The sequence below is a fragment of the Scophthalmus maximus genome, chromosome 1, assembly GCF_022379125.1.
Source record: "Scophthalmus maximus strain ysfricsl-2021 chromosome 1, ASM2237912v1, whole genome shotgun sequence".
Classification (NCBI taxonomy): domain Eukaryota; kingdom Metazoa; phylum Chordata; class Actinopteri; order Pleuronectiformes; family Scophthalmidae; genus Scophthalmus; species Scophthalmus maximus.
In genome coordinates, this window is record NC_061515.1 from 5,764,397 (window position 1) to 5,776,261 (window position 11,865).

General features: G+C 44.8%; 1 protein-coding gene across 6 annotated transcripts in view; it reads right to left on the reverse strand.

Annotated features, from left to right (window-relative positions):
- trak1a (trafficking protein, kinesin binding 1a) overlaps nucleotides 1-11,503 on the reverse strand; it is a 33,068-nt gene extending 21,565 nt beyond the window's left edge. The window contains exons 1-2 of one of the 6 annotated variants that reach the window (XM_035616857.2): nucleotides 11,284-11,503; nucleotides 3,952-4,146 (exon numbers count right to left, since the gene is read on the reverse strand). Coding sequence is in view for 4 of the 6 variants with exons in the window: in XM_035616613.2 (XP_035472506.1) it covers nucleotides 3,952-4,146; nucleotides 6,925-6,928 (199 nt within the window). In the remaining 2 variants the exon portion in view is untranslated. Of the gene's footprint in view, nucleotides 1-1,046; nucleotides 1,910-3,951; nucleotides 4,147-6,924; nucleotides 7,250-8,265; nucleotides 8,459-11,283 lie in introns of those variants that run through there. The other 5 variants (XM_035616769.2, XM_035616613.2, XM_035616946.2 and 2 more) reach the window with 5 other exon arrangements.
- Between the last annotated feature and the right edge of the window lie 362 nt (nucleotides 11,504-11,865).

Sequence of the window (11,865 nt, forward strand, 5' to 3'; positions counted from 1 at the left end):
TAGAAGATCCACTTGGTCCTAATTCAGGAAGCCGCTCGGTGAGTCAGCTGCCACAGAGAACCTGTTGCAACACCGACTGTATCCTAGCAGACACCGCCTGCTGTCTTCTGTCGTTTCTGTAACGTCTGTCTCGACTTAATCGCACGATACATGAATATGAAATCAATCATTTTTATTGGCCTCAATAGCAGCCGTTGTGTCTACATGCGTTTCTTGACATCAGAATGAACGTCAACAACAGTCTTCCTGCTTCTGTCCTCTCATCTGTTCTCATCGTATGATTAATAAATCACTGGTTTGGTCTATAAAATGTCAGACGATATGGACTTTTTTTGTTACTATTTTTCTAAAATGTTGGATAACATTTCTCTCGGGAGCAACAAAAATCATGTAGGACTTGCACACACAATGACCAAGGTCACATAAATTCATATGAAAAAAAAATGCCCCTAAAAAAGGACAATAATATCGTTTATTGCAATCATTTCGGGGACAACATATTGTGCAACAAAAAGGAGTTATCGTGACAGACTACGTCTGTCTTTATATTTTCTTCTGATATGAATTTCCGTCCCCAGGATCACATTTCCCAGGTTGCCAATTTTTAAAAAAAGTTCTCTACTAGTCAACCTTCATCCTGCCACTTCTTCTCTTCACTGTAGTCACAGTGTCATGAGAGGAGATAAGAACCTGACCAGCGGTTATCAAACTCTGTCACAACACATACTGTATTCATGCCATCCTCGAAGCACTTAAATGTTAAATCACTCAACCGGTAGAACTTTGAACTATTAAGTCTTTGTCAGTTTCTTTATACCGTCAATACATAAAAGTTGAGATTTGGATCTAATGCACAGTGCAGCACTCTGTTCTCTTGTAGTTTCTAGCCTCCTGTCTTGTTTTGGTTGAGTCAGTGCATTTGATTCAGCGAGACTTAAGACTCCTGAAGAATACTGTTGGTATTTTAGCATCAGTCTCTTACACATCTACATCCCCAATAACACAACTCCAGTAAGAAGTTTGACTGTAGCCGACTGTAGTCTTACCATCAGTACACTCTTCATAGTACCAGTCCAGCTCATAGTAGTCAGCCTTGACAAACCTCTGGCCCCGTCTCTTCATCCTCACTGCTCTGACACACAGCTGTATTGCTTCCAAAGTCCCAGCATACTTAGCCGTAGCATCTCGTCCGTTGGTCGGTCAGTGTGTGCCAAGTGTTGCTGTCCCAGCATGCTTAGCAGTTACCCGCTGGCACGCGGCCATTGTTGGCGAGAGTCTGCCCGGCCTCATCATATGTCCCTTCTGTCCCCCATCTCATTAGCGGCAAACTGTCAGCGTATGATGCTCCATATTTGTTGTGGTGCCGGTGCCATTTTTGCGTGTCATTCCACAGGACTGATACTGGCGTCATCAGTTGTCAACAGAAAAAAAAAATAACTGTGACTGTTTTGTCCTCTGCCGAACCAGGAATTCCTCAATGTTTTCCTGCCATTTGGGATCTGCCATCTGTCTTCACTCTCTGTCCTGCGGTCTGTCATCTTTCTTCCCTGTCCATCAGTTCACCTCAGTCACATCCAACGCTTCTGTAAATGTGTCAGATTCTATCCCCCATCCTGTTCACACATCCTTTTGTAGATCCATGTCAGTAAAAGGGTTCCTGTGCAGTGTGACCTCTGTCCGAGTCTCTCTGAGGTCACATCATAGCCGCCGTCTTCCCTTTTGTAACACTCCCTCCTCAGTTACAGCACTGCCTCTACACATGGACATCTCCAACAGTGACTCAACACAGAGATACAGAGTGTGAGCGAGCAGCAGCAGCAGTCACGGGTTTTGCAGCAGAAGTGATGATAATCGTGACACAGGGGGATGGGCGGGCTTAGAGAGTGTCTACAGCCAATCAGACAAGAGCACTCTCCCCAGCTTGCTCCCACCCTCCATTCTTATGTCAGCATCTCTCCCTCCTCTCCTCTACTGTGTCCTTCTGTGTGGTTGCTGTAGCAACCGGCTCAGACTCCGGGGGCCCGAGGCTTAGCACGTCGAGCGAGAGTTAGTAGGAAGTGTAGCGTCGGCAGAGGTGACGTGGTATCACCCAAAATGAATGAACACAATAGGTATCCAGTGATTGGTTGTTTAAGCGGGGGGCTGACGCAACACACACATGCACAGTGCATGGGACACAGAGAGCAGCGGGTCTCATCGTGGCAAAAGCAATGACAATATGAGCTAAATTCAATGTCAGCCAAAGCTGGAAGTGTATATAGAGGTTGAAACAGCTTTTTATGAAAACATTAAGTAAAGCTCAACGCACTATATGATGGAGCTAACACAAGGGCAGGAAAACAAGCTAACAGGCTAAATCCACACTGCCAAACAGAAGCTTATATGAGGAATTCAGTATTTCATAGAATGAAATAGAAAAGGGACTTACTTGTTTTTTATTCTAATAACTATAGAGTTTAGTCTAAACCAGAGTTTGTGTGATGCAGTGTCATTACATCAGCTCAGTTTCAGCTCAACATATTACAGCATGAAAATATATGTATTAAATATTCAATGAAACTAAAATATTTAAAAAAATTAATCTGGATACATTGACTCTTTTTTTGTGCAAGTTTGCAGTTGCTATGCAATTATATAATCCTATCTATATCAGGTTTGTGGATCTCCGGCTCATATGCAGCGCATGTGAGACAACCTGTGAAATAATTCATAAACTAAGAAAATAAAAAAATAAAAAGATCTCATGACTAGTTATTAGCAAGTTCTCATATATGTACAATACCGATCATCAGCTTCATTATAGCTTAAATGGCAACGAGGACATCCTCCAATCATCTCCTCTGTTTAGTGAGACATGTGGGAGTGATGTCAACACAACATGGAGTTGCTCTCTATTGGTCAGCTGCCTCCGTGTCATCATCGCCCACAACATGTCAGCAGGTCACATGCTGAAATGAATCAATGAACACTAGGATGATGTGCACATTAACAAACCCGAGCTCCAGGTCAAGATGAAAGTTGAAGATGAAAAGTTGTATTCATGCTTGAATGAATATGACATATGGTTTTTATGGTGAACCATTTCATAAGAGGGAAAATTTCCACAGATTGCTCAGTGAAACCTGATCAGGATGAAACCAGTACAACCCATCGCTGCTCAAATCAACGTCAAATATACAGTAAAATACCCCTTGCAGAATACCATGTGATGCTTCTTAGGTAACAGGGCCTTGTCAGTTCCTCTTAGCCCGACTGGCTATGATCAATGTCAAGGCCACGGTGTCCATGTCGGCGTCGAGGTGAATTTACAGGCCTCAGTGACGCCTATTTATAAGACGCCTGATCTATTTTTAGAACCTATTTTTACCCTGAGTCACTCCTTTAAGCAGACGTGAGTTAGAACTGCATAATTGATGGTGAAAAAGAAAAAAAACACTCTACGTTCCCTTGGTTTGTGAAGTGCAGTGTGTGTGTGTGTGTGTGTGTGTGTGTGTGTGTGTGTGGTGCGTGCACGTGTTTTTATGTGGGTTTATTTGCTTCCGGTAACCACAAGACAACTCTCAGTTTGATAGAGCAGACCTGTGCATAACAACGCAACAGAGGACCGAGTGCAAGAGAGAGAGAGAGAAGCATCTTCCACCAGAGAGTAAGAGAGACGCACCAGGTATGTTTGTTGTGGCAACCAGGACCAGCCGTCACTGCCACACTGTGTTGGACAGATCACTCCCCCCTCTTTCTCCACCTCTTATTACTGCTCACTCAAGGTCAGAATGAATCTGAATTCTCTCACCTTTTCATCTTAAATCATCATCATCACTTGCCAAGAACAGTTTATCTATTTTCAGTCCATAGTGTGTGTGACTGAAGTTTAGTGTTACGAGTTTTTAACCTGGACATTTTAGCAGCATATCCATTGATATAATAATAATGAAAATTACACGATCAACTTACAGAAGTATTTGAGGGTCTCCTCTATCTGCTCAGTAGTCAGGTCGAGGGCAGAGTCAGGCTCCACCAGCGGCGTGTGCAGCCAATCATCTTGCTCGTAGCCGAAGATGGTGTCGGCCCTCAGCTTGTAGACTGGCAGCTGCTCCTCCAATAGGCTGATGATCTCGAGCTCTGGCAAATCAGTACTGTTACACACATCTGTAGAGAAAGAGAGAGAGAGAGAGAGAGACACTTCAGTATTGTTCTTATCTTTGGGAATAATATTTTCTTTAAACTCATTATGGAATTACTTATAGTAATATGGGCAGTGGGTATAAATAATGTTGTCGTCAGTTAGGGATGACAACACTAAAGGTTGGTGATGGGCATTATGTCAGTGTCAGTTCTGGTGTTCAGTTTATTTGAACTGAAGGTATGTGATGGCCTCTAGTGGCCAAACGAGGAACTAGCCAACTTCTCATTGCAACTGGGGGGTAGGTTCATTGATGTCCACTTGCATCCTCAGGCGAATGAAATCAAAAGTGTAATTAGTGTAAGGCAGTGTAACGCAATTCCTCTGGTCATCTTAGATAGTAATAGATGATAAAAATGGAGTGATATGTGACAGGCTGCGATAATGTGAGGAATGTAAAAAGAAAGAAATTAACTGTATAAAATATGTATATCGAAAGTTATAGCCCCTATCATCTAGACCCATAACCTAACGCTAATGCAGAGGATAGCGATGCAACAGTTTTCTGTGTCAGTACGGTATTTTTATTCCTCCATTGATGTAGCAGCTGATAGAGATTCAGCATTAATCTCAAAGGCATATTAAATGCAGAAGTGGGGAAGGTTGCCCACTAACTACCACCAGACCCTGCTGTCTGAGAAGGGTGATATAAATAAAATCAGCGTAGACACTTGAGAGGATTAAACCAAATAAAAAAGCACACAATTTCAAACACTCTCAATGCAAAAGAACTGTAATCCTTTATTCATTACGAGACATGGTGGTCCACAAACTCCTCAACAACTCCTCCTACTTCCAACCACTGAGTCAAGCTGAGAGACATATTTCCTTGGTGCTGTGGAATACTAGAAAAATCTTACCTAAGCTTTCGGCTATGTGCCTCCCTGTTCGCACATCAGTTATGTGTTCTATTCAAAAGGGGCACACATTAAGGATGTTTTATTCGAGAGCACATTTTCGCTTAGACGGAAAATGATTTCTGCTCCTGTAGCTCTCAACTGCTGTCCGTCTCTCTCTTTCTTCGTCTGTCCAACTATGTCGCTCGAACAATGCTGTCTCTCACAGTTTGCTAATCCAGACTGAATGACTGACTGTGCTGACAAGGGGAGCACACACACACACACACACACACACACACACACACACACACGCGCACACACGCACACACGCACACGCGCGCGCTGGGGAGTCGTTCAGCAAGCACAGCCAGTGAGGTTTCAACGCAGGAATAAGTATTAGACTGAATTTAATTACATCAAATACTGTTCGTACTAATTTGTGTTACCAAGATTAACACGACGCTTCTCAGGAAAAGTCATTCTCCTACATTCAAAAAATGACTTTCACCAGACCGGACGGGACAGCGGTTCTCTCAGAAGCTGTATAAACTGTCAAGATAAAATTTTGGACGTATCAAACAGTATTGAAACAAAGTCGATCCCGAGGAAGAGGCTGCTCCTCAGATTCATAATATTTCCCTTCTGTGCTGATATGAAATGTGACCTACGCTCTTCAGCTGCTAAAGTGAGCACTGATAGGATGTGAATGAGGATAATAATAGCTCAAACTCTTCGCACTGTGTGCGCGCTGACAAAAGGTCAGTGGAGGCAGCAAAGAGTGAGTTTGTGTTGTATTTGGTAAAGAAATCATAGTTTTTATAGTTATATATATATATTATCAATAATATCAAAACATCAAAAATCAATAGAGGATTCGTGTATGAATGTATTCACTTGTCTATGTTTTGTTCAAACGTCATCTTGTGCAAAAGAAGTTCAACAGGACTGTCCAAGTAGTGCTGACTTGTGTGAATATTTATTTACATGCACTCAAACACTGTGTGTGGTGTTTTCGCTGCTGCTGTGTTCTGACACGATAAAATATATCATACAATATATTTTTTACAAGCCACCAGAAACCACATTTACACCAAATTTAAGAAGGAAAAGAATCACCTGAGGGTGCCAAGTTGAAGTCCCATATTCAGATGTAAATACCAACTGCGGTCACAAAGAAGACAAGCCGCAGGGACGTGCCAATATCAATAGCAGCTTTTAGCCACCAGAGGAAGAGAGTTCAAGTTCAAATGTAAGAATAGGCCACTGGGGTACTGTCGATCTGGGCGATAGACGCAGCGACGTGTGCCGAGGACACAGCGGCAGACCAGCGAGAACAGATCATTATTCAGGCGGTAATAATACACTGTCGCACGCCGTTTGGTCAAACATGAGGCAAAGTAATAACGGAAACTTCCTCCCCTTGACCCACATGTGAACCAACACTGCACGTACAGTGTAGTGTAACCAAGGGAGGTATCACTACACTGAGACCCGAAATGAGGTCACCGGAGAAAGAAGGGCGCAACAAGCACATGGGCAGGATTCAAACCAGCCACTCAACAGCACTGGTGTCGGACAGCGGAGTCACATGGACACGACTTAAATGTCGCCGAGCTGAATGGCTGCATTCTGTTAGCCAGAGGTTTCGAACTTTTTATATTCAGACTTTTTTAAAACAAAGAGAGGGAAACATTGAACGTGCAAAGGCACATCCCTCAAGATTCACTAAACTAAGCGGGACAGACAAAGGAGGAAGCAACCGAGTGACTCACTGTCAGACAGACACAGACAAGCACAGACTTAGGATCCAAAGACAAGAAGACTATCCAGATGTCAGCCAGACCGGTCAGAAACCCGACGAGTGGCCAGCTGGAACTGGCAGGAAGGCGCATAAAGGCTACTCACTCATGGTGCCCGAAGCCCGACAAGCGGCGACTCCACTGCCCTCCGATCACATTTTCCACTGGCGAGGGCAAGGTCGCAAGAAACAACAAGAGAGGAGGGAGAGGGAGAGGGAGAGCTGGAGGGGCTGAGAGACAGGAAGAACAAGAGAGAGGGAGCGTAAAGTTTTAGAGGACGGCGCTGCATGCAAGCGACCGACAGAGACAGAGAGAGACAGAGACAGAGAGACAGAGAGAGAGAGAGAGAGAGGAAAAAAAAGGAAGGGAGGAGAGAAGAGGAGGGTCCTGAGCCAAACTGGTTCGTCATGCCTGACATGCCAATGATGGAATCCTCATGGACCGCCCATAGCTTGCTCTGCCCCCCTCTCTCTCTTCCTCCCAGCAGACCCAGCTGGGCTCTTCCTCCCTCTCTCCCCTTCTCCCCCTCCCCCTCGTCCCCCCCTTCTTGGGTAAATAGAGTTTGTGTAACAGCGGGCCTGAAGCGGTTCCTACTGTTTTCCTACCCATGTTTAAAGCAGTTCCGGCAGACACTTCCTCTATATTAAACCCGTACATGGAGACACAGTCGCGATGAAAGAGAACATGTGATTAAGGAGCCTTTTTTCCGAGCGTTTCCTTCGGGAAAGTAGATGCGAGTTTAAAAACATCACTCGCTGCCGAGCAACAGGTCGACGGAACAGCAGCGATAATCGCTGGTCTGTAACAAACTGCCAGAACCCCACTTTAGTGTGTTTTCTCATGTAATCCCACAGATCCCAACAGCTGGCACTGAATGGCACCACATGTATTCATAAGCCCGTGTACAAAAGACCTGGACGAATAATAGCGGCTTTATTTTGGAAATTTCCAAGTACATTTTTAAAAAAATCGCTGGATGGAACGTGTTGCTGGTGGCCTGATGTCTGATAAAACCAATCTAGAATAACAAATGTCACTTTTTTAAAAAAGACAATAATAAATAGAACAAAGAAAAAAGAATTGCATCATAGTATAAATTTTGCAACACATTCTCCTCTGTTATTCAAGTGCCTGCTGCTTTCTGGACGGTCAGTATCCTTTAATGACGAAAGTGTGTTAGAGAGCAGTGCATAGAAGACTTTACTGAGGACAAACTACACTCTTCTTGCACACTGAGGCCATTCAACCGAATACTGCTTGCTTGTATAGTGGAGCTGCAGCAGGCCCGTCCAGGAATAGACCACGCTACAGTTGACAGCCGCCGCCGCCGCCGTCACATGAGCGTGCGCACATGGAATACAAGAGAGAATGTCAACATGGTCAAATGTCCCCGTCGACGAGATGTCCGTGAGGAAAGGCCGCACCAAGGTGTTCAAATGTCACCAACCCCGTAAATCTCTGAGTGCGCGCAGGTCTTCACCACCCTCCTAATTCTCTAAGAGAAGAGTGGACGTGCAGGGGCCCGAGTCCAGTTCGGCTGCGGATGTAAATTTCAGTCGGAGGAAACCAGCAGCGGCACGGCCACGAAGGCAACTCGCCTTTAAAACAGACGCAGTTTAAAGTTGAGTCGCGCATGCTGTGAAGCGTTGGAGTACAACGTGCCAGACGGGACATCACACTGTTTCAGTTCCAAAGGCCAAGAGACAGTGTGCATGTCATTTCAATGATTTACGGCCACGCAAAACATGGTCAGGTGTTTTGGTTTGTCATTTTGAATGAGACAATGTTGTTTTGTATGGTAACACTACAATGTCCCAGTCGTGCATTAAAATAGTAATAATAATAATAATAATACTACAGTAGGATAACTGACTGATTCATTTTCAAAAAATTACAATAAAATACACTTTTTAATTTCCTGTGTTGTGTTGCAAACGCAAAAGCTGGAAACAATCAGGTGAAGAGGCACAGACGTGACAGGACGTGGGGCCTTATCAGACGTGTCAATTGTGTTTGTCTGCTTCATTCTGTCCAAACTCGTCCAAAGTGTTTCCGAGGCTCTTGCAACAACCGCACTGATGCAGTCCAGCCTGGTGAGTATGCAGATGGTGAGTCTCCTTCTACACTGGATCCTTCACACCTTTATTTACAGAAACGATGTGCAGCATACACATAACACAGCTCCTTCAAAATCCTTCAAAATGAGATGGAGAGATGAGCTGCAACGGCTCACAGAAGTGTGTTCCTCAACACACAAACGAGTTTTGCTCACTTCATAGCGACGCCAAAGGCTCCACACAGTTTCAGCCTCATGCTACTTAGCTCTGTCTCTACAGTGCGTGTGTAATAATGCAGCGATCAAGAACCAAGCTCAACTGCCGCGGTCGCCCTGATCGCATCAGAGTCGGGCAGCGTACTCAGCAATTTGGATTCTACTGCGTTTGTCCTCTTACATAACTTTCCCTGTCTCCTCTCTGTCTGCCCGTTCCCTCTCCACCTTGCCAAGCATCCCATAATTTCGAAGTTACTCAACTCTTTTACGTCACCGTTTTGGCTGGTAACCACGGAGAATTAACCTCACGCCCAGGAACTGGCCCGTGGCAATGAGCTGCTCCATTAAGCCTTTTTGTGTTTTTTCCTCGAGACTTTGTGGAAATCGTACACAGGCCCACAGAAACTTTCAGGATGTGTCCAACAGGAGAGCTAGGCAGGGAGACGAAGACAGTTTCCGACAATATATACTCGTAGGAGGATGAGACACTGCAGACAAGTTTATGCATCTAACTACGAATGGTAAGTTAGGCTTGTTATATTGTTCCTGTCTCACCAGCAGATGGCAGCACTGACCTAAACTCCTCAACTGTCCTGCCCTTGAAAGACATTATTGTAAAAGACATAGGGCTACAACTCATATTACCACAAAATGTCATTTCAGCATTTAATTTGACAAAACACGTGCTACTCTATTGGCTTTTGCACCAACAAGAGTTTGTCTGTCTGATAATGGAGGGTTGAAATCACGGAATTAAAGTTTTAATTTCAACCAAATAATAATCTTACAGATGAGAACACTGCCATACAAAAGTTGACACTAACAGAGATTCAAATCAAACGGCATTAAAACTGAAATCCCATTAACCAATGCTTGTGAACCTGGAATCTAAATATTCTTTCATCGCTTGAGAAAGAAAAAAGGTGAAGCAGTGACAATGCAATTTCATTTTTTCTCCTGGATGCCTGTTCAGCGATACATTTTCAAAACAGTTGCATGCAATGAACATAATGCACTAATAAAGTGAACATTAAAAAAAGTTAGAGCTCCCTCACAGCACGGACACATGCACATACGGCATGGATGGATGGACGGGCCAAGTGTGTGTGTGTGCGCGCGCGCGCGCGTGCGTGTGGGTGTGTGTGTTCAAGGTGAGAAACTCCATCACAAGCTCCAGCTTGCTGTTCGAAACAATGCAAGGAACTGAGGTCATGGTCAAGGGTGGGAGGGACCGTGTTTGGGAGGACCTTTTTCCTGGACTTTGTGTCATTAAGAAACTGCCATAGTCTGAATCCCTGCAGAAATCCCTCTTCAATTTAGTGTTGTACAAGTGGTTCAGAAATCCTTATGGCCTTGCTGTGGCCAGGCTAAATTCAGTCGTTTCTCATGGTCCTTAAACTCCCGAATCAAACAGACAGCACTGTTTCACGTGTCAGGTTTTATCATAGGACTCAGGAGGAGACTGGACTCTTCACTTATTGTAGGACTCTGGAAACTGATTTTAAAAGATCAGTTTTGTTTCCAAAAGTGTTGGAATGAGACGATCTCGACTGCTGCGTGCTTAAAACTGTATTACCAATGCCCAATTATCTTTTATATCGACATCACATCAGTTGTTAGGAGCATCTGGCAGATATTTGGTGGAGACAGCCCAATTTATTAGACTGTAAATAGAAAGAGGACGCGCCAACGGCAGAGCGAAACTCTGACCGCTGGGGATCCAGACATGAGTGTTCCTCTGCTCCCTGGGAGAGGCGGACGAGGGGGGGGGGGGGGAGAAAAAGAAGGGGGGAGATATGAGTGAAGGAGATGACAGAGACCATCCACTGGCAGCTCCTCTCTCTTTCCAGTGCTGGCTTATACAAAGAGCTGAAGTCCCATAGAGCTGCTTTACTGACAGGATGTGACATTAGACAGAGGGTCACGGAGAGGGACAGTTTCTCATAGCTCCACACGCCTCACTCCCTCCCTCCCTCCAACACTCACGCTCACACAGCCTGCGGGGATCTCGGCTTATTCCAAACCATTAGCGACTAATGGCTGTCCTTCTGGTGGTTCATTTGAAGGAGTAGTGCAGCAGGACTCAAAAACAGTTGACAGTTGAATTATGTATTTATGCATGTAGGGCCGAAGAGGGATTCTAGTGAGTTTGTCCACCTATGGTGTCAGTAGAACGTATGCATGAAACCTTACCAGTAATGGTCTCTGCATCTCTGTAGGAGGCCGTGAACTCCCGGAGTGCAGGCGGCAGGCTCGTGTCACTGACATACTCCTCCACCTCACGCGCCAATCGGAGTCCCGGGTCGCGGAGCTGAGGCGTGTGTGTGTGGTCCAAAGACTGTTCAGGGGGCGGGGCAGTGGAGCAGGAGAAGGCGTGGGGAGGCGGAGTCTTCGGGTCCAGCTTGGCGCCGAGTGGTTACCGATTTAAAGCAGGCCCGGCCATGGACAAAAACTCGGGACTTGACTTGTGGCAAACTACACTCTTCTTGAGCCCATCGTTGGACTGGAAGTGGACAAAACTGATAAGAGATGGGTGGGATCAGGTGCCGAGCCAGAACAATGGATGTGCAGAAGTTTTTCAATGCATACCTATAAGAGAGAAGAGAAAAACACGAAGACTGTTAATTTGCAACCATCTTCTATCATTTGTTATAAATGGCACCTATCTGATACAGCATAGTTATAAATATGTGTATTATAGAATCTAAGCAGCACATTAGACTTACGCTTGTGTGCGGTGATAATATGCATACCAGTATTTGTTTGTTTATGTCT